Source organism: Heterocephalus glaber, unplaced genomic scaffold (assembly GCF_053883595.1).
Source record: "Heterocephalus glaber isolate CG9 unplaced genomic scaffold, H.glaber_assembly_v1.0 deba00001673, whole genome shotgun sequence".
Lineage (NCBI taxonomy): Eukaryota > Metazoa > Chordata > Mammalia > Rodentia > Bathyergidae > Heterocephalus > Heterocephalus glaber.
Genome location: NW_028258410.1, coordinates 19,475,163 through 19,500,715, shown reverse-complemented (window position 1 = coordinate 19,500,715; position 25,553 = coordinate 19,475,163). Strand labels below are relative to the sequence as shown.

The window sequence follows — 25,553 nt, the reverse complement described above, 5'->3', positions numbered from 1 at the left end:
GAGTTGAGGCCCACTTAGTTTGTGTAAGATTAAATAGTCCAGGGCCGGGGATTTAGCTCAGTGGTTCCAGCGCCGGCCTCAAAAGCACAAGGACCCGAGTTCAATCCCTGGTACCAAAAAAAAAAAAAAGATTAAATAGTCCAGGGCCAGGGATTTAGCTCAGTGTTTTTGCCGCCTGCCCCGCAAGCGCAAGGACCTGAGTTTGATACCCAGTACCAAAACCAAAACAAAACAAAAAAGATTAACTAGTCCTAAGAGCCTGTACTTGTTTCTCTCTTCTTGCTGTTGTGAAGAAGAAGGTGTGAAGGTGTAGGAGATTATGTTTCATATCACAGCAGTTACTAGATCAGTGGTTTTCAAACTATCAGTCTGGAACAGAAGGAGTAAATTAAGGATAATATAGTGGGAGGTTCTATTTCCTTTTGTGCTTTCTTAAAATTAAGGACACAATCTTTATTCTGATATTGTTTGCCTTGCTTTTTTTTGTTATTGAAGTGACTTTTGTCAAGTAATTATTATAGTTGATGTCCTTATCTGACCAGATAGAAAATCAGCATTCCTGGATTAATCCCCAGTACTCAGTTTTTGAAAGTTGGACATGAAAGTCATGGACACTGTCACATGTCACAGCTGTGTGAATTATTTAATACAAGCCTTTTAGGGTGATGCTTACTGCTCTAGTGATGACTAGGAGTATAGAAAGTAGTCATTTGATGGGAAGGAATGCTTTGCTGTGTGTAGTAAGCCAGTTCTGCATACTCAGGTGTGGACTATAGTCACTTGTCTGTGTTTTGGGGGGTTATCTTCAAATATGTACTGTTGTTATAGCTGCTGATGAAGAAGCATTTGAAGATAATTCTGAGGAGTACATAAGAAGAGATTTGGAAGGATCGGGTATGTATTTTGTTTTTTTAGCTATTAGTAAGCCAGTTTTGACTTTCATTACACTGTTTTTTGCCTTCAGCTAGTATATCTTCAAAGAGCAGCTCTTGTTATCACCTGCATAGATGAATCACAAATTGAATCACTTGGGGCTGTGGATGTAGCTCAGTGGCGCCGTGCCTGTCTGGCAAGGACAAGGTCCTGAGTTCAATTCCTGGTACCAGAAAAAAAATTGAATCCCTTATCTTTCCTGTTTGGTATTCTCAGTAATGATTAATTTTATGACCTTTTCAGTTTTATTCTCATGTATATTTCTTATGGGGAAAAGAAATGTTCTTTTCATTGTGTTGCTGACAGTTATTAGGTAGCAATTTCTTTTCTTATAAACTGGATTAGTTGGTTGGTGGTTGGTTCTTTGCCCTAAGATACATTTTCTTTTGACTCTATAGATATTGATACAAGACGCAGGGCTGCCTGTGATCTGGTACGAGGATTATGCAAATTTTTTGAGGGACCCGTGACAGGAATCTTCTCTGGTTATGTTAATTCTATGCTTCAAGAATATGCAAAAAATCCATCTGTCAACTGGAAACACAAAGATGCAGCCATTTACCTCGTGACATCTTTGGCATCAAAAGCTCAAACGCAGAAGGTAAATCTTCTCAATGTGTTGTTTGTAAAACAGAAATCAGAAACCACAGAATTAAAAAAACAAATGATCTCTGAAAATTGGCCTATTCCCCCATGTAACTTGTTCTGATTAGAATTTAGAGTCTCCAAAGACAGTTTTATATTGATGTATTAAGCACTTGAGTTAGCCTTGTTTTCTTTATAAACAATGTATGTTTTGAAGTGTTCACCGCCTTTTCTCATCCTTTTGGGGGATGTGGCCAGTACTGGAGATTGAACCCAGAGCCTTGTGTATGCTAGAGAAGTGCTTTCCTGCTGAGCTATGCCCCTGGCTCATCATCTACATTTTTATTTTCTACAGCTGCTTACATTTCTGATGTGGTTGTACATATAAGTATTTTGTGTCATTCTACCCTGTTACAAATTTGCTTTTTAGCATGGAATTACACAAGCTAATGAACTTGTAAACCTGACAGAGTTCTTTGTGAATCACATCCTTCCTGATTTAAAATCACCTAATGGTGAGTTTTGTGGAATTTTTCTTCTATACAACTACCTGCAGTTTTTATTTATATCATTACTTTGAAGTGATAAGGAAAAAAATTATAAAAGTTCTGAAGTGTTATGATATTCAAAAAACTGGTTCCTCTCCTTAAGTTATTATTTGTGTTGAGCCTAGAGTCTTGGTAAGTCACTAAGGCTTGGCTTGAACTGGTGAGTCTCCTGTCTCAGCTTCCCACAGTGCTTGGGATTACAGAAGTGTACCAAAATGCCTGGCTCTGAAGTTATTTTATATATATATATATATATATATATATATATATATATATATATATATATATATATATATTTTTTTTTTTTTTTTTTTTTTTTTTTTGATACTCAGGATCAAACTTGGGACCTGCAAGGCAGGCGGCGGAACCACTGAGCTAAATCCCTGGCCCTAGTTATTTCTTATATTAAACAAAATGCCAAATGGTGCCCTAGCCCTTGCCCATGTGAAATTAACTTTTGATGGAAAATATATGACTTGGTTAGAAGGATCTTAAAATAAGTGAGACTTAACTGTAACTTGGCTTTGTTATCCTTACATATGAATAGAAATTATGCTTTGGTGGTTTCCTTTACTTTCCCATTTGAAGGGTAAACTGAAAAACTGAAGTACTGCTGAGCACAGTGGCCCATTCCAGTGGTTCTTCCTATTTTAGAAGCTGAGACAGGAGGAAAACAAGTTGGAAGGCAGGCTGGGCAACTTAGCAAAACCCTGTCTCCAAAAAATGATAAGGGGTAGAAATTTAGCTCAGTGCTCTGTGGGTTCAATCCCTGGTGCTGTCAAAAAAAATAAAAAGTTAATAGGTTCCTGTATTTATGAGAGTATGTTGATCTAGATTGAGATAATTCTCCTTTTCAAAAATACTCCATGTGGATTTAGCTCAGTGGTTCCACCGCCTGCCTTGCAAGCGCAAGGACTCGAGTTCGATCCCTGGTACCAAACACAAAAAAAGAATTACTAATAGTTGGCTGGGGATGTAACTCAGTGGCGCTGCACCTGCCTGGCAAGCACAAGGTCCTGAGTTTGATCCCTGGTTCTGCCGAAAAAAAAAAAAAAAAAGAGTTACTAATAGCTGACTGTTTTTTCCATTGATTGTTGATTCTGGAGATTGAACCCAGGCCCCTACACATGCTAAGCAAGCCCTCTACCACTGAGCTACATCTCCAGCCCTGTTTTATCTCTTTCACTTATTTGTTTTCCGACCACTAGAGTAATTTAAGGTGAATCCTAGCTAGAGAAAATTATCTTTAATCAGAATAGCTTTAATTCTGAGAATATATTGATACATGGCCAAATTATTTTTGCTCAGTTATATATATAAGTGGTAAATGTTCATTTATCATGAAACTTCAAGGCAAGAAAAAAGGAAAAATTATTTGTAACCTTACCTAAATTAGTAACGGCATAGTAGATCATTATATAATTAACTGTGCTTTAGCTACTTGATATTTTGGTTATCATTTTTTCAAACTTATAATGTCGCTGATTTTTGAGTACAGTCCTTACCACTTAAGTAACTATGACTTCTTATTTTTTTAATAGTGAATGAATTTCCTGTCCTTAAAGCTGATGGTATCAAATATATTATGATTTTTAGAAATCAAGTAAGTAGATTTTTGTCATATGCCACTTAAGAATTTTATTGTAAATTAGGTTCTCTAATTTTCCATGTGATCATATTTGACATTCATGTCTGACAGAATTAATATTTCTTTACTGACTTTAGAAAATGCTTAATTTTCATTAGCTATCTTGTATTTTTATAATTTCATTAAAAATTGGGTCCCAAACAATGTCCATACATTGCTTATGGCTGATTATGTCCTAAGTCTCTTAATTTACAACAGAAAAGATTCCTCCGCCCTCTTCCTGTGCCTTTATTCAGAGATAAGAGTTATTTATGTTGGAGAGTTCCTCATATTCTACTTTCAGGTGAAAAAAGGCTGCATCCTCGTAGTTCATCTTGTTCCTCTGGTGTCTGTCTTCCTATACTGGTAGAGCTGGAGGCTTGATTACAGTTGGATTTGGGGTGGGGTTGAATGCATCATAAGTGTACTTTTTCAAGACACACATTTACTAGGTCTTCAGGTGAAGACTTTTCTATTATAAACAATTTTTAATAGCACTTTATTGCAATATGCACCATCTGCCTCACAAGTGCAGGGTTCAGAGTTTGATCCCCATTACCAAAAAAAAAATTTTGAGATATGGTTTCCATTATATACAAATCATTTTAAAGTATATATCTCAGTGGTTTTTAGTATATTAATTATGTTGTACATTCCACCGTCTCATACATAGATAATATAATTACCAAAATATATAGGAAACACAGGATAAATGTGAGTTTTCTCCCCTTTATCATGAATTAGTGCCTTAGCAAACTCACTAGACATCAAATGAGGGTTTTTTGATGCTCTAGTTCATTTTGGTCAGTAGGTCCCCTTTATGTAGTTTTCTGTGTCTTCTCCTATCAGGTACTTAGAGTCAACAAGTACATCCTTAAAATAACAAAATTCTTCAAAAGTATGATTCTTAAGATTGATGAAATATTAGTCTGCTTCTCCTTAATAAATACTCTATATTGTACTCATTTGTCTGCAAGATTTTCCCCTCATAGTTTTGTGCTCAGAAAAAAAATTGAAAAAATGAATAGGAATTGAACCATTAAGAGAAGTTTTGATTTTTTAACAGTATCATTTCCCATTATAACCGAGCTGGAAATAAGTTCTTAAAATCAGCAAACCCTTCTCTTCCAGTTGTCTTTTTCTCAATTATAGAATCATTGAATTTACAGCTTGTATATTATTGTATTTTTCAGGTACCAAAAGAGCATCTTTTGGTCTCTGTTCCTCTCTTGATTAATCATCTTCAAGCTGAGAGTATCGTTGTTCATACTTATGCAGCACATGCTCTAGAACGGTTGTTTACTATGAGAGGGCCCAGCAACGCCACTCTGTAAGTATTTGATTTTAGTTTATGTATTTTCAGCTTAAGATGGGGACTATATATAGTATACTGGTCAGAGATATCTCTGAATGTTTTCATAATTTCGTAAGTAGTTAGAAAACTAATGTGTACTTTTTATTCATTAATACTTTCATTCCAGAAGAATTTGGGGCTGCTAACCAGAATACCTTCTAACAGTAAAGTTAATTGGAGCAAAGGAAAATAACAGTAGTAAAGTTAATCAACAGAAACGTGTTTAGAGGATCCTGTGTAGTAAAGAAGCTCTTAATTTTATTTGGAGTCTCCTAGAAGCTGAGGTGAACAGGAAAACTTGGAGAGTTAAAATAGTCACAATGTTCACAAGTTTAATTAAGGGTGAGACAGTTAGAAGGCATCTCTGAAGAGCCTTCATTAAGAGGATGCTGTGGAGTAGCAGTACTCTCAGCAGCATCATGGGACAGTTCTTTTCACATACCTATTTTCATACTCTCACTAAGTTCTGAGATGCAACACAGCCCAGGGAAGGGAGTTCTCTAGGGGCCAAGAAAGTAGCTCTTCTGGCCTGATTGAGAATAAAAGGTAAAAGAGTGGGTAGACTTATGTCTTTCAGGCCATTCTTCAGTGTTATTTCTTGAAACTGAGCTCTGGGTAAGAGATGAAAAATAGTTTAAGGTTCTTTGCTTCACCAAGAACTTTGAAGTACACGTGATCTTAGCCATTGTGAGGATGTCCTTTGAAATGAGTCAAGCCAGTACCTGTCTTCAGGCCCAGAACTGATAGAGAAAACAGCTTCCTCCAACTCCAGGAAAAATAGAAGCTGAGACCCCTGAGCTCCGGAGTGCCGTTCTCAGTGCTGATGCCTGTGACCTGAGGGAGGCCTTTGCAGTTTTAGATGATGTTGACTTTACTTGGGTCTTTGATTTGTTCAATTGCATTTGGTGCTGAGTGTGTATAAGAAGGAGCTTAACATGAGCACATGTAAGCAGTTATTTTTCAAAGCTCTCTGCCAACTAGGAGATGGCTCATTTTATGCCAAGAAGTGTGATTTAGTAGTTGCCAAGGGTGTTCCACAGTGACAGTCTCAAGAGTTGGTAGTGACTGAAAGCTGTTTTTTCATCTATAGTTTTACAGCTGCAGAAATCGCACCGTTTGTTGAGATTCTGCTAACAAACCTTTTCAAAGCTCTCACACTTCCTGGCTCTTCAGAAAATGAATATATTATGAAAGGTAGGCCGTTTCCCTGGTGTACAGATCCTAACTAAGCATCCATCCTCACATGGGTAAACGCTCCTGAGTTACACTCCTGAATCATAAACCGTTTGCTAAGAAATAGGTAGGTTTAGATATTAAATGAAAGGAATGGTTTACTAATAATTGTCTCAGAAACATTTTGCCTTAGCTTGATGTAGAACCTCTCATTACAGAAAACATGGCAAACTCCATTTTTCCTTTCCTGGATTGAATTTCCAGATCGTGCAATAGCCTCTGATGACTGCATGCTCTACTAGGGCTTAGTAAAGATGTGTGCATGTGGTGCACACAGGTGCTGTGTCAGTGTGTCCTGGTGCCAGCTCAGACTTCAGGGACAATCACAATCTCAGTCTTCACTGTGGCATCTCAAAAGCCTTGCAAGTACCTGAGTCTTTGGAAACACTTTGCAAAGAAAACTAACCCTGAGCCTTCCATCTTGAGTCAGGATCCTGACAAAGGTCAGGTCCTTTAGAGAGAGAGAGAGAGAGAGAGAGAGTGGAGTGTGTGTGTCCAGGTGCATATTTGTGTGGGTTTTCAGCAGGGCAGTAACTGGTCTGTGGTCTTCATTATTGTTTCCTAGGGTTCCTGAGAACACGGGGTATGTAATAGCTTCTCAAGTGAGTGAAAGGGTTCTGTGCTCTCACAGATGAGGGGCATTAAGCCATCCTCTGACCCTCTTAACCAAGGCCAGGGAAAGCCTTCCTCTAGGAACTGATGTCCAAGCAGAGGTGTGAGGGAGAGATATCAGTGTGTTGTTGAAAGGTGAGTGAGTCTTTAGCTCAGCTAGAAGAAACATCCTGTGTATGTTTCGGAGGCAGGAGAGGAAAACTCTCTGCCCCTTAGTTCTGGCCTATAGTAGGTACTTTGGTTAGTAAGCATGAATTGGAAATATTTGTGGAAAGAGAACTGTCATACATTTAGCTTACAGATCTATTTCTTTCCCATGCCAAATGTTTTTGGTCATCTGTTAATGAGCAGTATTTTGCAATAAGGACCCTGTGTCTTTGTATGTATTTTCATATTTTGTCTTAGGTTTCTAATCTTGAGGGAGATCCATAGCTAGTTTTCTCTTTGTTTCTTGTAGGGTGATACCATGCTTCTTTAATGCTGGAGCTAGCCTTTTTCACCAGTTATTTCTGAACAAATGACCCGGCATAGTTTTTCTCTCTCTCACTCTGCTCTTCACCCCATGTCAGTCCATTGTTCTTTCCTCCTCCTTGCTGCTTTTGTCCTTTAGTTATTTTTATTGTTCCCTTTTGATTTTGTTAAGCCTTGGGCCTTCTAAAAGTACTCAGAATTTCCCAGGTAAATTTTGTTGCAACCCCTGTCTTAATTTTAAAAGGAAGGGAAATTGTTAAATGAGAGAGCTGTCTGGGGTTGTTTAAGCATCTTAAAATTGTATCTGTAAGTGGTCACCATACATTAGTGTTTTATTCTAAAGGTTAACTAAACTATTTTTTTGCTGTTTTTATATTTTACAGCTATCATGAGAAGTTTCTCCCTCCTTCAAGAAGCCATAATCCCCTATATCCCTACTCTCATCACCCAGCTTACACAGAAGCTATTAGCAGTTAGTAAGGTAATAAAGCCAATTCTGAGTATGAGTTTGGTTTTTAACTTGCTTCTCACTGGGCCTCAGAACTCCTTGGCACTGGGTGAGGTGTTGGAGAAGGTCTCTATGTGTGCTTCTGGCCTGCCATTGAGGCTTTTCCAAAAAGTATGAGGATGCTGACAGTTTGGAGATACAAGAGCGGCCACCTTTAAGTGTGGGCTCAGAAACTTGAATGTGTTTCTGTTCTCATTTCAAAAATAACATGTTCACTGTAGAAAATTAAGAAAATCAGATGACCGAGAATTTCTTTTAGATGCACTAAACAGACATAAAAGAGGCTATTTGGATTTCCATAAAATGGCAAAGTCATTGTATCTCTTCTTTCTTACTCTTTATTTTCCCCAAATGAAGTTTACTCCTCCACTAAACATTGTACAGATATTTTGATTCATATGTACTAATACTAAATTTTAAAAATGAAAAATGTGTCTAAGGTTGACAGAATGCCATTATAGATTCTTAATCCTAATTATGCTATAAATATGAAATAAATTGAGAATAGATTAGTTATATTTCACCTGGTTCTGGGAAAGGGTCTTGAACTACTACTCTGGGCCTTGCGGGATGAAGGGAGAAGGGAAACAGAATCCTTGTGCTTCCCCGCAATGTGCATAGAATTCCTACCTTCTAATTAAACACATTCCTACCAGCTTGACCCACCCACGACTGTCCCATTGGGCTGCGTATGCCAGTGATGGTACAAACGGATCCAACCACTTTTTTTTTTTTTTTTTTTTTGGTACCGGGGACCTTGCGCTTGCAAGGCAGGCAACGGAACCACTGAGCTAAATCCCCGGCCCCTGATCCAATCCCTTTTATTGATCTTTTTACTAATAAAATTAAATCAGAGCTGCCCAGCACCGAGACTTAAGAATTAAGTTAGAGCCACTGGCAGCGAGACATATAAATTACAGCCCCTTTGTGAATGTGTTCAGTTTTATATGCTGTCATTCCAAGAGAGGTTTTATTTGAATAGGGTTTCACTACTTAAAAAGAAAATTGAAAATGCCTCTACAGAAGATCATTAGTCTGTAGCTAACAGATGCTGAGGCCCAAAGAAGTTAAGGCTTGTGGTGCCCAACCTTGGTATCCTGGCTCTCATTTCTGCCAGCACTGTGTTCAGTGATGGGTCTCCAAGAGCACACAGATTTGGGAGCTGAGACTTGTGTAATCACACCCCCGTGACTGAAGTGAATTTATTTTTCTCACAGTGGACTTTTGACCATTAAAAAAAGTCCAAATAGGGCTGTGGGTGTAGCTCAGTGGCAGAGCTCTTGCCTAGCATATGCAAGACTCCAGGTTCATTCCCCAGGGGAAAAAAATATCTGGGTCAGATATTCTGTCTCAGCAGCAAGAAAGGTGACTAATGCATTTGTCAAAAATAAAAAATATTGGGCCAGGGATTTAGCTCAGTGGTGTCACCGCCTGCCTCGAAATTGCAAGGTTCTGAGTTCGATCCCTGGTACCAAAAAAAAAAATTTTAATTCTATAAACAAGAACTAGTTTAGGATGGTGGTAATATTCTTTCTTTTTTCTTTTTAGTGCTGGAGATTGAACTCGGGACCTTGCACTTGTGAGGCAGGCAGCAGAACCACCGAGCTAAATCCCCAGCCCCTGGTGTTAATAGTCTTAATGCTAACTTTTAAAAAAGACAAGATGGCATCTATTTTAAATGTTTTAGAAAAGAGAGGTGTTTTGTTTTTGGTGATATTTAATACAGTTACTTGGATTATAACAGTAATTTTTCCCCCCGATTTTAGAACCCAAGCAAACCTCACTTCAATCACTACATGTTTGAAGCAATATGCTTATCCATAAGAATAACTTGCAAAGCTAACCCTGCTGCTGTTGTAAATTTTGAGGAGGCTTTGTTTCTGGTGTTTACCGAAATTTTACAAAATGATGTACAAGGTAAGTTTATAGGAAGTTAGTTGTTTTCTTTGTAATGGAGTAAAAGTGTTAAGATGGTTATAAAATGGAGCCTTCCTAGGAGATATGTGGCTTTTGTGTTAGAACCATTCATTCTGAAGCTGACAGCTGTTTTTACTTTTATCAACAGAATTTATTCCATACGTCTTTCAAGTGATGTCTTTGCTCCTGGAAACACACAAAAATGATATCCCGTCGTCTTATATGGCGTTATTTCCACACCTCCTTCAGCCAGTGCTTTGGGAAAGAACAGGAAATATTCCTGCTTTAGTGAGGCTTCTCCAAGCATTCTTAGAACGTGGTTCAAACACAATAGCAAGTGCTGCAGCTGACAAAATTGTGAGTCAGGTTTATTTTTAAGTAACTATAATTTTCTAAGGTAGCTTGGAGAAACTAGGGATAGCAGGTTTTAACATTTTCTTTATTTAAAATAAGACAAAGGGCTGGCGATTTAGCTCAGTGGTTCCGCTGCTTGCCTCGCAAGGGCAAGGTCCTGAGTTCAATCCCTGGTACAATCAATCAGTCAATCAATAAATAAGCAAGTAAGACAATAAGAAGCAATTAGTAGACAGGGGCAATGAGGGCTGGGAATGTAGCTCAGTGGCACAGCACCTGCCTGGCAAGTGCAAGGCCCTGAGTTTGATTCCCAGCACTCCCCCCCACAACCAAATGGCAATGAGTGTTTTACTAGAATTAGGTATTCTTTAGTTACTATTCAGTTAAATCCATAGTGAAAAGTAAAAACCAGATAGTGTTCATTTTAAGAATTGCAGTAGCTCATTGTGGTAGGGAACTCCCCTCCGACGTGTTTAAGAAAAATTTGAGAGCAGGCTAATCAGATTATTCAATGTTGAGTCCTTTTTCAAAATATATATCACTTGTTTATGTACTGAAATTCTAATCCATGTCTCTTTTTTAACTATTTATTTTTTTATCTGATTTGTTGTAGCCTGGTTTACTGGGTGTCTTCCAGAAGCTAATTGCATCCAAAGCAAATGACCACCAAGGCTTTTATCTTCTGAACAGTATAATAGAGCACATGCCTCCGTGAGTATGAATGTAACCTATACATTAAACCAAGAATTTTGTTAGGTACTCAGAAAAATGCTGAATTTATATTGTTGCTTTGATTGAATTCTTTAGTGAATCAGTTGACCAGTACAGAAAGCAAATTTTCCTTCTGCTATTCCAAAGGCTTCAGAATTCCAAAACTACAAAGTTTATCAAGAGTAAGTAAATCTTTTGGATGTTTTATAGAAATAAAGAAGGAAAGTAGGTGAAACCTTTAGACTTTATGGTTATAAACTTGGCATATAAAATAACAATATGTTGGTGTTTTCCAAACACTAAATTGGTTTTGTGTGTATTGTGTTCCAAAGGTTGGTTTAAGTTTTGACATCAAAACACCTTTTCAAGCTGGGTGTGGTGGCGCACGCCTATGAGCCTATGATCCCAGCACTCGGGAGGCAGAGGGAGGAGGATCGATGTGAGTTTGAGGCCAGCCTGGACTACATAGTGAGTTCATTGCCAGCCTAAACTACAAAGTGAGACCCTGCCTCGAAAAAAAAACAAACACCTTTTCAGTAGAATTAAAATTATAAAGAAGTATATATCAGATTGTGTGTAAAGGACATTATGTATGTTAAATTGTGTCAGAAGGCAAGTACTGATGCCAGTTGGTTATAGGGTTCTTTTGGGGGTTTTTTCTCAAATTCTTGTATTAGTACATTTTAGGTAAATAATACATTTACATTTTTCATTGGGTTCTTGTACCTGTACATGATGTATCTTCGTTCTTATTTTTTCCCCATTACCTGTGTGCCCTTCACCCCCTCCACTCCTCCCTATTTACATAGACTTTGTTTCCACTGGTTATAGGGTTTTAGTGATACTTACCACTAAGTTTCATGTGGCAGACTTCTAGTCAATTAGTAGTTTAGTGTGGTGCGTCCTATATTGATATTCTCTTTTTTTCAACAGGTTTCTTAGTCTTTATTAATTTGTATTGCATAAAATATGGGGCCCTAGCATTACAGGAAATATTTGATGGTATACAACCCAAGTAAGTTTGTTTTTCATTGTTACATTTTAGTTTTAAAAACAATAATTCACCTCCTTTAACGTAAACCATTATCTCTATCTTACTGATGATTTCATGGTTTTTTGGTTTGAAGATACTATCTTTGTGATTTTTTTTTTTTTTTTTTTTTTTTTGGTACCAGGGATCGAACTCGGGTCCTTGCGCTTGCGCAGCAGACAACGAAACCACTGAGCTAAATCCCTGGCCCATCTTTGTGATTTATATTCTTAGATATAGAGTTGTGAAGAAAAAAATCATGTAATTATTTTCTTAATTCTGCACTGGCAGCATCTTTCTAGAGAGCACATCCTATGTATGCTCTCTTTATCCTGAACAGTAAAATGGCCACATCTTTGATCCACTTTTCCTACATCAGAGCATTGTTAAAGCATAAAGTGTAATGATTTTGCATCATTTAGAATTGTGAAAAACTTTACTTCTAGGATGGCCAGATCATGTTTTAAATTTTTTTTTTTTTGGTACCGGGGATCGAACTCGGGTCCTTGCGCTTACACAGCAGGCAGCGAAACCACTGAGCTAAATCCCCGGCCTGCATGTTTTGAATTTAACACAATTCTATAAGCAAAGAAAGTTGGGAAATGTATAATCCAGAAATATGTAAAAATTAGTACTGCATGGTAAATGGGTTGTTTTCCCTTAAGCTGTGCTAATTTTTCAGAGATCTGAGGAGTTTTTTAAAAGTGCATAAGACAAAAAGTTGAAGTAATATGAGGATGTTTACTTCCAAAAGACAGTTACCGAGCTGGGTACAGGGTGGGGTTTAGTGGGGTTTGAGTTTGCCTTGTCGTCTCCCATTGTTTTCGGCTGACCAGGAACAGCAGTTGTCCAATTTAATATTAAGTAATTTATTTTACTTTGATGAACAGAATGTTTGGAATGGTTTTGGAAAAAATCATTATTCCTGAAATTCAGAAAGTATCTGGAAATGTGGAGAAAAAGATCTGTGCAGTGGGAATAACAAAATTACTAACGGAGTGCCCGCCGCTGATGGACACTGAGTACACCAAGCTGTGGTAAGCACTTCCTCAGACTCCAGGGAGATGGCAGCTTTCGTCGTCCCATCTCACTGCACAATCAGGCCTTTTCCCCTAGGGGCCAAGAGAATTGATTTCTGAGCTCCACTTCTCTGCTAGTAATGTCCAGATCCAGGAACCGACTGGGTCTTCCTAGGTCTAAAAAGATAGTGTTCTTAAGGTTGGTGGTGTGGGTAGATTCATGGACCTCTTTGTGAGTGGTCTAGATGGTGTTCTGAGACTGCTTTGTGACAGTCTTGACCAAGACAGAAACCCAGCCAAGCTGCAAAAAGTAATTTAAGGGAAAAGTGCTGCATAGGCCAGAAATGATCTTCCGTATCCATACTTGGCGTTTTGAGGGTCTTCCTGGTCATTACTGCTCGCCTTGCATTTCCTCCTCTTGGTTTGTCTGAGGCAGCTGTTCCACAGTGACCTGGCAGCTGGACGCTTTCTCCTCTAACAGCTCTTGAGCATTAATAGACCTTGGTTTGGCTTGAGATGGTGTCATTTCTGAAAAACAGGGTGCTGTACTCAAAGGAACAGAACAGTTTCTGGATAGGCACAAGCACTGGTGGCTGTCTTCATTTCAAACACCCCTGTCTACTCTTCCTTTTTCGGGACCTTGTGCTTTCGAGGCAGGCGGTGGAACCACTGAGCTACATTCCCCTCACCCCCACTCCCTGGCCTACTCTTGAGACTGTGGGTCTGTATTTCTGTTTCTGAGGAATTGCTGCTTTTGTTTATTTTTCTTGAGGTTTTGTCTCTTGCTTTCTCCCAATTTAGGACTCCTTTATTACAGTCTCTCATTGGCCTTTTTGAGTTACCTGAAGATGACACCATTCCAGATGAAGAGCATTTTATTGACATAGAAGATACTCCAGGGTATCAGACAGCCTTCTCACAGTTGGCGTTTGCTGGCAAGAAAGAGCACGACCCTGTAGGTCAAATGGTGAACAACCCCAAAATTCACCTGGCACAGTCACTTCACAAATTGTCTACTGCCTGCCCGGGAAGGGTAAGTGTCGTCACAGAGCTATGTGCCTGGTGGAGACTTCACTAGGAAGGAAAGAGGGTAGTTGTTATGGTGCCTGTTTTCATCGGTCACCATAATCATACCACACCCCATTGCGTTTAGGTAAAGCACATTTTTAATTTAAACAAGAAGCCTTTTTTCCCTAGTGTTATGTACTACAAATATATTTTAATAGTTTTAGAAGTAAAGGTAAAGGGAGAAAAATCATTTGAATAGAAATGTATTTCTCAATTTCAAATAATCCTGTTATTAAAATGTGGCACTGAGGGCCGGAGATTTAGCTCAGTGGTTCCGGCGCCTGCCTCACAAGCGCAAGGTCCCAAGTCCAATCCCTGGTACCAAAAAAAAAACCAAAGTGGCATTTAATGGCTACATGCTTGTATTTAGCCATCATCTTTTTACAGTGTTGCTATCTGAATGTCTGACATACATAGAGACAGCATAACAAACCCTTGTATACCCAATTTCAATAATGACAAATATTTTGCCAGTCTTTCTTTGTAGAGAATTAGAGCAAGTCTTAGACATTAATATCATTTCACCCAGAAGTACTTCATTATGCATTACATTAGTAAGGATATTTTTAAAACCTAATCACAATGTAGTATCACACTAATAATTCCTCACTGGATCTACTTTTTTTTTTGGTACTGGGCATCGAATGCGGGTCCTTGCACTTGGGAGGCAGGCGGTGGAACCACTGAGCTAAATCCCCGGCCCACTGGATCTACTTTTTAGGCCTGTCCATTTCTTTTGAGACAGGATCTTGCTAAGTCACCAAGCTGACCAGGCGAGGCTGAAACTTCCAATTTTCCTGCCCTGACCTCCCAGAGTGGTGAGATTACAGGTGTGCACTACCACACCTGGCTAGGCCTTTCCAATTCTGAAGGCATAAAAACAGCCGAGTTGCTTGGAACTCCCTTGGACATGGATCAGGGCCTGGCTGCCCTTCCTGAGCTGTGGCAGCCCCACAGGAGCTGGGCTGTCTGGGTCAACAGCCAGCAGTGGTTTCCATCTTTTGTAGGTTCCATCCATGGTAAGCACCAGCCTCAATGCAGAAGCACTGCAGTATCTCCAGGGATACCTTCAGGCGGCCAGTGTGACACTGCTCTGATCTGCGTTTTCCTGACTGGCTAAACCCACTATGGGTTAAGAATTTATGTAGATTTGTGAGCACAGCTGCGTTCAGACAAAGCAAGTTTTCCTTTTGAACTTGTCCCAGTTTCCATCTTATAAAGGATATAGGGATATTGTTGCTTCAAGCTGAACTTTGAGCAAACTCGATGGTTTGTGTGATCATAAATATAAGTGGATGACTTGTTTGCCACTTCAAGAGACAAATACTAATAGTTGCGTGTACAACCTTGATTTGAGTTGAGCATTTGCACGGTTTGTATCATTTTAAATTTTTGACAGACACTGTGGAGACTTCTTTGTTACTAAATCCTTTTGTTTTGAAACTATTGGCCATTTGTATTTCCTTGTCCTTTGTGTTTAACCTTTTCTTGAAAAGGTCAAAAAGAAATCATTTGTGTAATTTGCCAAGCAATGTACACTTAATAGTTTTAAGTCTGTTTTAAGCAATAAATCCCTGAAATATGTATCTAAGAACATCTTAAGGACAGGTTTCTGGTGCTCCCTGACACTTTTTCATAAAAGAGAATTTAAGTTTCTCCCCTTTCTCCTCTGGACTCCATAAAATCCTAATTTTGAAATTATTTAAGGTTAAGCTGTCTTACACACACACGGGGAAGGGAGCATTAATATAAATCTGGAGCTTATCTACTACAACTGTGTAGAGCAGCTCCTGGTTGGCTGCACAAGAATTTGGGCAGGTGGATCCCCAGTGGGAGAAACACTGCTGGCTTCCGCTGAAAGCACTTGACAGCAGGGATGGATGAACTTTTTCCCAGGAACCCCCTTCCCTGCAGATCAGAGGTCACTTGGGACTTTTCAGGCTGATACCATCTTAGAAGCTTGAGTTCCAGGAGCCACAGAAAATGTGTAGTCACCCTGCTGCCTGCCTTGGCCTGACCTGCAGTGTTGCTACAGCATTTGGGTTTTTTTGCTTTTTTCCCCCCAGTACCAGGATCAAACTCAGGACCTTGCGTTTTCAAGGTAGGCGCAGTGCCACCGAGCTAAATCCCCGGCCCAGGCTATAGCATTTTTTTTTTTAAGGAGTGAAGAAGCAGAATGTCCAAATGTTCGGAAACAGCTTACTTATTTTGGAATTGTTAATGGTAATTTGTCATAAACTGGAACCTCTTTCTGCATGGTGATTTACGTTTTTATAGTGTTAATTTTAAGTTACCTAAGCGTGTTTCTACCATCTGATCTAAGTTTTGTTGCTGTTGGTTTTTGTTGGCTTTTACAAGGTAATGAAAACAGTAAATTTAATTACTATTTTGGCTTGAGTGGTCATTGAAGGATAATGAAATTTTATTGGAATGATTTTTAAGGTAGTTTTGTTAAGCAAACTAACGCCACATAGGGAATTGATAGTAATGGTTCCTTTGTGCATATGGCTTTGCTCTTGCTGAAGCTGCTGGTAAACAGTTAAAGATGTGCCACAGCAGTGATTTACTGGAGGATGCTGGGTTCATTCAGCATCTTAAATCCATCAAGTTCTGAGTGTTTTCCTTCCTTAGTTCAGAACAAAACAGACGCTTCGTCTTTGTAAATGCCAAGCGGCTGTGCTAACGTGGCTTCTATGGAAGACTAGTGCGTTTCTTTTGGCCCAATTAATAGTTAAATTTCAAATATGCTTTCTGTTGAGGACTCTTGTTCCACCATCCAAGACAGTTTTTGTGTATGTCCTTTAAAGATTTTGTTAAGATCTAGCCTGTCCCAGCCCTGGATTCCTCTGCTATGTCACCATAGGATACACTTTTCTGTTCCAGGAATTCTTTGCTGGTGGCCTTTCCTTCCCATATTCTCTTGCCCTTTGCTGTTGTTTAAGGGATGTTTATGGTGGATATACAAATATAGCGTCCTTGATGCATGGTTCCAAACTCCCAACTTTCCACTACTTGAACAACAAAGTTTGAAAAAAATCTTTTCAGTGTTTTTAATTTTGCTCGATTGTCTAACTCAAAATCCAGCTTGAAAAGTCAAGAATACCTGTATGGGCCAAGAGCAAGGCACACAAAGTGGTAACCACGGCTCTAAAGAAAGTTAGTGATACCAGCAGTAAAAACTAAGAGGAAAACTGTGAGAACCAGGATAGAATGAAATCACTGTGAAGTTTGTTAAAACCCTGGAAAAATGAATATTTAAGTGTAATTTTTGGGCCTTAGAACCAATCATTTGGTTTTTCCCTTATGTAAAAAATGTTCAGTTCTCAGACTTTTCAGTGTTTGAACACAAATTTAGAACAAACTGAGTTCAACAACTGAGATATCACTGTACATGTGCTTGGCCTTACAACCAAGAGCACCATCCAATTTTTGCTGTCTTCATTCTTTGCTTTTGCCTCTTAGCCTGCTTTTTGGTTTTGTGGCTTTGTTAACAGGTCCATATCCTTATTTTCTAAGATAACAGAAATTCACCAGGTCACACAGCTGGATGGAGCTGGATTGAAGCCCAGGCAGCCTACCTTAGCCACTATGGCATGGCTTGGCACAAGTTTTAGAAACAGTTACAAGGGCACGATCCTGAGGTGCTCTGCTTAATGAACAATTTTCAAAATAGAAACGCCATCAGTGTTCCCTGGTGATGTGGACGTCACCCTGCTGTCTCCAGGAGCCCCTCTCCATCCCCAGGCACTGTCCTGTAACCAGCCTGATGGGTGTGAGCATTTGTCCCACTTTACCAAAAGCCCAGTGTTTGCTCTGCAACACAGTTCCAGTCCTGCTTGTTCCCTGAGAAATATGGAGGCTTGGTTCTATGACCGCAAGGCAAGACCCATCCTTAGGGTCCACTCTGGGTTGTCTGGAATATTTGGAACACTGCTCTTTGGTAGAGCAGACCCTCCATGGAATCTTTGGAACAAAGAAAGAACCCTTAATAAGGAACATGGCCTGCAAGCTGTGGGCCAGTGCCCTGCCTCCCTCCATTCTCTCAGGTACTGCACATGGCAGGGTGAAAGGCTGTTTTGCACAAGTTCACCTTGCGCCTGGGGAAGGCAGCCGCAGCTATATGAACATACTTACCTAGCTCTAGGTTTCTTCCCTTGCAAACTGGATGATGTGAGAGAAAATTTTGGCAGCACAAAAGCACCATCTGTAAAGACCATGCCACAACAGATGGGGAGTTTCTTAGACTGGATGGGAAAGGTGAATGAGAAGCCAAATGGAGAAGAGGTTTCTCACCATGCACTGGAAAAAAAGGCCCATCTTCCTGCAAGCAGTTCAAGGTACCCCCTTTTAGGGTCTGCAGGGGGAAATGGCTCCTCCACGATCCTGGGTTCTGCAGCAAATGGCAGCTGAGAAGAGGTCCTGACCCTCTCAGAGTGGGTCCAGAAGGGGTCGTGCACCCCCTAGGTCCTGCAACCAGGTGGAGCAGTAGTGCTTGGTGTCCTAGGGATGTCAGGCACCCCCTCAGAGCTGACATCAAGCTGGAGCCAGCCCCATGCAGGAGCAGGAAAGCCACCTGTGTCCTTTCTGAGACTGTTGTCCATGGGCTTCAGACAGATAGCTCTCAAATGGGGCACCCTGGCCAGCCAGCTAGGGAGCAGGCATCGAGTAAAGCCCACTGCATGTCCCATGCACTGCAAATCTCCAGCCATCTGAGATCTGATGCCTGTGCCTGGAGCCCTTTATCTAGTCCACTGTCCCAGCAAAAACACTCAAAAGCCAAACAACATACTGGCTGTGGGCTCAACCAGTGTTGCTCCAGAGGCAGCTGAGGCACGCCATCTGCAATCCAGGTGCCAAGGGATAGGTGGTGCCACCCAAAGGAACCTTGGTCATTGTTATGGCTTAGATCTAATCTAAAATGGCCCCCAGAGTCTTGTGTGTTACAATGGAGACTGGATTGTGGGGGTTGACAGCTGACTTCTGTTAAGAAGTGGGAGTCTGGGCGGAAGAGGTGGGTCACTCTGGGCATGACCTCAAAGGGAGGGCATCTCCCCTGCCGTGAGGTGTGCTTTCCTCTGCCAGTCCCTTCCACCAGGCTGCTTCTGCCTGGATCTGGCTGAACATGCAAGGGGTGAGACTACTGAAACAGGAGCCAGTATAAACCTCTCTTCTTCGCTGCAGTCTTCAACCATGTTCAGTGTTCTTGTCCATAAATCCAAAAGGCCATGAAAGTAACTCATTAGGAAGAACCCAGACAATTTTCAGACGTGTATTCCCACATCGTCATCCATCTACCAGGTGTGCATACACTCAGCATACGGTAGACACCTGCCAAGGGAGTAAGTGCAGAAAAAGAAAGGCCTAAAGCCACCAACCTTAAGCGTCCTCTGGACAAAAACACAGAAATTGGGATCTCCCTGCCCCCCCAGGTTTGAAGCAGATCCTACAGAACAGTCAAAGGGGACACAGAGGTTCTGACAGACCCTTAGTGCAGAGTCCCCAGGACCCAGCACCTGCCAGTCCATGTGAGCTGTGACATCAAGGGTCTGCTGTCCCGGGGGCTGGGGATTTAGCTCAGTGGTTCTGCCGCTTGCTTAGCAAGCGCAAGGACCCAAGTTCGATCCCCAGCACCAAAAAAAAAAAAAGAAAAAAGGTCTGCTGTCCCTGCAGCCTAAGGAATGGAGACCATCACCATGAGCTAAGGGCCACTTCAATCCACACGTGAAGGAAGAAGGCCCTGTCACTGGGCCTGCCTGGGCCCCACCAAGCTCTGAGGCAGCAAGGTTAGAGCTCCAAGCACGCCCCAGGCTCTACATGGCCACAGAGGCCAGCAGGGCGGATGACAATGTCACAGCTGTGTGGGAAGCAGGAATTTAAAAACTACTACCACTGCAGCAGCTTCTAAGGAATGTGAAAGAATGTACAAAGGAAGTAGTTTTAAAATATGAAGCCAGTTAATAGCACATTGAACAAACCAGTAGAAATTTCCTAAATTACTGTTTTTGCTAACAAAAATTAGTAATTACAAAGAGAATGGTATTTTAAAGATGGGTTTCATGTGTACATTGTGTATCTATATACTTCACATCAAACACACCAGTACAAGTACAGAGTAGCAAGGGAATTCCAAGAAAATGGTTGTACTGCTTCATTAACCAAAACTCCCACCCTCTATCTTTGAGTAGGCTATTGCTTCCTTTAAAAGCCTATTTAAGAAAACTGGCAACTTCCCTACCAACCCATCCGTGCTTACATGCTTGACAAATCCATAATTTGTGGATTTTGAAATTCCAAATTTTTTTCTCATTTAATCCCTCAATTGAGATGGTAGTGATATGCTTCTCAGGTTGTGTTTACACACAAACCAAACCCACGCATCTCCAACCTCAGGCTCCCTGGTTGTCCCAGTCTACTGGTTTCCTAGTGGCACCTACGCGGTAAGCAGCAGCAGCCTATTGGGAAGGTTGAGCCCCGGGTCGGCCTCGGCACAGAGTTCACCCTGCTGTCAGCCTGGAGGACCTGGCCTCAAAGATGACATCCATTTCCTTGAGCTGTAGTCCACATTGCCCTGCCTTCAGAGGCCTTTTTAAAAACAACCACACCCTGCTTGGGTGTAAATGCTTATAGGTAAAATTCTGTGTTTAGATCTAGCATTAAAATATTTCAGGGAAAAATGGGGAAGATGAGGTTGAGAAGAGCAAACTGCTGACCTTGTGAGGGGGAGGCTGCAAAGAACCCAAGGTGCTGGAGGTATCAGTATAAAGGGGGGCTTTAAAAAATATATAGAAGGTGGGCCGGGGATTTAGCTCAGTGGTTTCGCCGCGTGCTGCACAAGTGGAAGGACCTGAGTTCGATCCCCGGTACCAAAAAAAAAAAATATATATATATATATATGTATGTATGTATGTATAGAAGGCCAGGGATGGAGCTCAGTGGCACCATGCTTGCCTGGCAAGCGGAAGGTCCTGAGTTCTATAGATAGATGTGTGTACGGCTAACTCCATGTCCTAGCAGTCTGCAGGGGTCCAACACTAATGCTTCAGGGAGAGCTCAGAAATCCCAGACCCTAGTTTCTAAATCTGCCACTGGAAGGAACAAGGGCTCCCTGGAAAAATGGCTGAACCCAGGACTGAAGACAGGAAAAGAGAAAGAGGAATGACCCCCAGATATCTCAATGTGCATAAGATCATTGTAGCGCTAAACAATTGATGGGGCAAGTGATTTTTTTCTGTAGGAACAGAAAAGCCCACCCTAAACTTCATATGGAATGTGAAAGGAACCCGAGTAACAAAATACAATCTTGAAGTACAGAAGCGGACTCACATAGCGACTTTAAAACTTGCTAACGCTGGATGTGATGGTGCACGTCTGTAATCCCAGCACTCAGGTGGCTGAGGCAGGAAGATTGCCATGAGGCCAGCCTGGACTACATAGCAAGACCCTGTCTCAAAAAAATAAACTTGCTAAAAAGCTATAGTTACCAAAACACCATGGTTGGCACTGGCATAAAAACAAGCACACAGAGCAAGGGAACAGACTGGCGAGCCCAGAAAGACCCTCACGTACATACATATATGGTGTCAAATGATGGGAGGGGGACACTGAACCCAGTGCCCTGTGCTACATGCCCAGCTGTTGTTTTGGGGGGGGCGGTGGTACCGGGGATCAAACTTGGGACCTTGTGCTTGCGAGGCAGGCGACTACACCACTGAGCTAAATCCCCGGCAACCCCCCCCTTTAAAGTTCTAAGTCACTAAATTGCCCAGGCTGGGCTCAAACATACAAAACTGCCTGAGCCACCCAGAGTGCTGGGACTACAGACATACCACATGCCTAGTTCGGTACACTGATTTCTGAATCTAGCCATGGTGGCACACACCTGTAATCCCAGCACCTGGGACCCTGAGGCAGGAGCTTGAGGCCAACTTGGACCCCATAGTTCAAGGCCAGCCTGAACTATAGTGAGACCTTGTCTCAAAATCACCGCCCCCCCAAAAAAACAAAGTGGTGCCAAGAAAACAACACTCATGCAATGTAATAGAACTGGACCCTCACCTAAAAACATGTACAAAAATCAAATGAATCTAAGACCTAAAACTACAAAACTCTCAGAAAAAAACATGAAATGCAAAAGTTCCACAAGATGGGGTTTGACAGTGATTTCTTGGATATGACATAAATGGCATAAGCTTCACTGACTTAGCATAAAAATTTTGTGCATGAATCAATACTATAAAAACTAAAAGACAATAAAATGGAAAAATTCACAAATCATATATTTGTTTCTTAAGGCAGGGTCTCGCTATGTAGTCAAGGCTGGCCTTAAACTCACTATATACCCCAGGCTGGCCTCAAACTCATGGCAATCATGCCTCAGCCTCCCAAGTGCTGGGATTACAGGTATGCACCACCATGCCTGGCCAAACAAATCTTGTATTTGAAAAAGGTCTGATACCCATAAAATAAACTAAAACTCAAAAGCAAATAGCCCTGTTCAAAAATGAACAAGAGACCTGAATAGGCATTTCTTCAGAAAAGATACACAAACAACCAAAAAGCACATAAAAGATGTTCAATATCACTAATCTTGTTTTGAGGGTCTCACTTCGTAGTTCAGGCTGGCCTTGAACTTGCTATGTAGACTAGGCTGGCTTCAAACTTAAGGTAATCCTCCTGCTTCAGCCTCCCGAGTGCTGGGATTACAAGTGTATGCCACCATGCTGCCTCAGCATCACTAATCTCAAATGCAAATAAGAACTGTAACAATACCTGCTAGGGATGGCTACTGTTAAAAAATAAGTATTGGTGAGGATGTGGAAAAATTGGAACATTTGAACTGCTGGCAGGAACACAGTGGCGCAGTTGCTATGTAAACAATATGGCAGCTCAAAAAATTATCATTACCATGTAACAATTTGCCTTCTATTCTCAAAAAAATGGAAAAAGTCTCAAAGAGTTATCTCTATGCCCAAATTCATAGTGGCATTCAAGTCCACTGACAGGATGAAGAGGCAGAACGGTGCTATACACAGCAGACAATGAAAAGGCAAGAGACTGACACGTGCTACAACGCAGACACACCATGAGGACACTGTTCTAAGTGAAACAGGCCCGTAAATAAAGACCTCATAGGTACAAGTTCCCAATGAGAAATGTAATTGTGTTGTATACCTAAAATGTACCAATAAAAGAATTTAAGAAAAAAAAAAAAGACCTCATGATCCCACTTATATGAGGTAGTCATTAAAATCAGACAGGGAAACGGTGGCTGCTGGGGAGAGAATGGTGTACTGTTCAATGGGTGCAGAGTTAATGCTACAGGACGTATGGTGGTGATGGACCCAATACCACTGAATTGCACACATTAAAACAGTTAAAAGATGAGAGCTTTTGTTGTAGGTACTGCAAAGAATATTCATAAAAGGATAAGGGTGTGCCAAAAGGACACAAGAACCAACTTCAAGGGTCTTCTGGTGGCCAAATTTGGGACAGTGTGAGCATCAAAATGCAGTTGTAGGGGCTGGGGATTTAGCTCAGTGGTTTCGATGCCTGCTTGCTGTGCAAGTGCAAGGACCCAATTTCGATCCTCGGTACCAAAAAACAAAATACAGTTGTAATGGAACACGACCCAGCCATCAACTAGGGCTCCATACCTGTGTGACCGTGCATCTGCTGACTCCGATGTCCCACTCCTCCCTGGCGGATGGACACCAAGAGCAGGAATGATGAAAATGGAGGCTCTCCTTGGGCTGTGGGACCCGGTACTCGTCCCCTGCTCTGCCAGCACCTCCACAAAGTACTCCGTCACCAAGGGGACTGGTGACCCAGCAATGCAGCACCATGCCTGAGGAGTGGGTGACCGAGGCTAACAGACTGAGTACGTGCCCTTGCTGTGACACACAGAGCATGGCATCAGCTTGATGGCTTTCCTGTAGAGAAAGTACTACCCAAGTCTGGTCATCGTTGGCCAGACCCAGGCTGGGGTTGGTAACAGGCCTGTGCACTATCCCTGTGGGGCCCACGAGACGGGGACCTGCTGGGCTGACCGAGACAGCAGGAGGCAACTAAGGGCACCGTGAGCTTCTCAACAGACCAGGGACGGGCAGGCTACCGAGACAGCTGTGCAGACCTGCCTGGGGCCCGCGGACCGGGTGGCAGCAGTGATTTCCTGATGGGGGCTACCTGAATTTCACGGACAGAGGGATGGGATAGAGGGAGAGCAAGAGAGTACACACTATCAATAAAACCAAACTTTCTTTTGCAAATCATTTCAAAATAATCCTTAAAAGGTACTGCAATTTTTCATAGATGAAGATATCAGTGAAAAGCTTAACATACTCTACTTTTCAACTGTAATTTTTCTGCTGTGACGCTTTTAACAGTGTTCAAGACAACGATGTGAGTCAATTACCCAAGTTGCCCCAGACCACATGCTTCCGTGATACCTGCAATGAGTTTCTACAAAGTCGTACACTCAAAGGAAGATACCAGCTGGGCATGGTGGCGCACGCCTGTGATCCCAGCATTTGGGAAGCTGGGCCAGGAGGACTGTTGTGAGTCTGAGGCCAGCATGAATTATAGAGACCCTGTCTCCAAAAAGACAAAAAGAGCACAAGACTGTGCTTTCTTCCAGATGCCACTACCTACCAAGCACATGTGGTCTGCTTGAATGTACATCAAGTCACCAGAGTCTACACAGCTTCGTGAAGGCCCTGTCCACCTGCAGGAGCACCTCAATGGGAGTCACCAGCCAGGAGCCCTTCTTTTTTTGTTTTTTTTGTTTTTTTGGTACCGAGGATCGATCTCGGGTCCTTGAGCTTGCGCAGCAGGCGGCGAAACCACTGAGCTAAATCCCCGGCCCCCTTTTTTTGAAAGCTATGAATGTCTTTTTCCTTTCACTGCCTTTATCCTCAAAATGTTGAATTCTCTTCTACCCTTAGCATCTTGCATTCTTTGTGATTATTTGATTGATGTATTAGGAAGTCCCTAGGTTGGCTTTAGAGAAACACCTTTATAATCATCCAGTCTGTTTATTTTTTTGAGACAGGTCTCACTATGTAGTTCAGGGTGGCCTTGAGCTCACTGTGCAGTCCAGACTAGCCTCAAATTCATGGCAATCCTCCTGCCTCCCAAGTGCTGGGATTGCAAGCGTGCGTCACCACGCCCAGTTTATATCCAGTTCCTTCAAAATTTAAAAACAAAGGAAAACAAAACAAAAAACCCCCAGATGCCTCCAGCCAAGCCAAAACACATGCCAAGGGGCACCTCCCTCCACCCAGTGCCCCCATGCACCCCTCCTCCGCTGGGAGTGAAGCTAGCTCCCCAAGCTGGCCCTGGCCCTGTACCACACTGCATTCCCTCACATCTTTCCTTAGTTACTGCTCACCAGGACCAAGAACTTCATTAGTAGCTGTTTATTGATCAGAGCTTTGATATAGTTATTTTGATCTTCAGATTTCTGCCCAGATAGAATCACCAAGCATTACAAATTTTTTCTTAAAAATAAAAAAAAAAAGGAGAGGATGAGATGGGAAGGGGACCAACCTACCAGTTGTGGCATTTGAAAATAAATTAACAAAAAAG

At 41.5% G+C, this 25,553-nt stretch overlaps 1 protein-coding gene across 4 annotated transcripts in view; it reads left to right on the top strand.

The window, feature by feature from the left end:
• The window catches only part of Cse1l (chromosome segregation 1 like), a 42,064-nt gene extending 25,714 nt beyond the window's left edge, over positions 1-16,350 (top strand). For all 4 annotated transcript variants that reach the window (XM_004858082.4, XM_004858081.4, XM_013077153.3 and 1 more), the window contains 15 exons: positions 829-894; positions 1,332-1,534; positions 1,949-2,033; positions 3,608-3,669; positions 4,887-5,023; positions 6,138-6,241; positions 7,747-7,844; positions 9,638-9,788; positions 9,937-10,145; positions 10,756-10,853; positions 10,950-11,035; positions 11,787-11,868; positions 12,774-12,920; positions 13,704-13,935; positions 14,978-16,350. In XM_004858082.4, the coding sequence (XP_004858139.1) occupies positions 829-894; positions 1,332-1,534; positions 1,949-2,033; positions 3,608-3,669; positions 4,887-5,023; positions 6,138-6,241; positions 7,747-7,844; positions 9,638-9,788; positions 9,937-10,145; positions 10,756-10,853; positions 10,950-11,035; positions 11,787-11,868; positions 12,774-12,920; positions 13,704-13,935; positions 14,978-15,067 (1,850 nt within the window). In that variant the 3' untranslated portion in view covers positions 15,068-16,350. The remainder of the gene's footprint in view (positions 1-828; positions 895-1,331; positions 1,535-1,948; positions 2,034-3,607; positions 3,670-4,886; positions 5,024-6,137; positions 6,242-7,746; positions 7,845-9,637; positions 9,789-9,936; positions 10,146-10,755; positions 10,854-10,949; positions 11,036-11,786; positions 11,869-12,773; positions 12,921-13,703; positions 13,936-14,977) is intronic.
• The last annotated feature ends 9,203 nt before the right edge of the window (positions 16,351-25,553 follow it).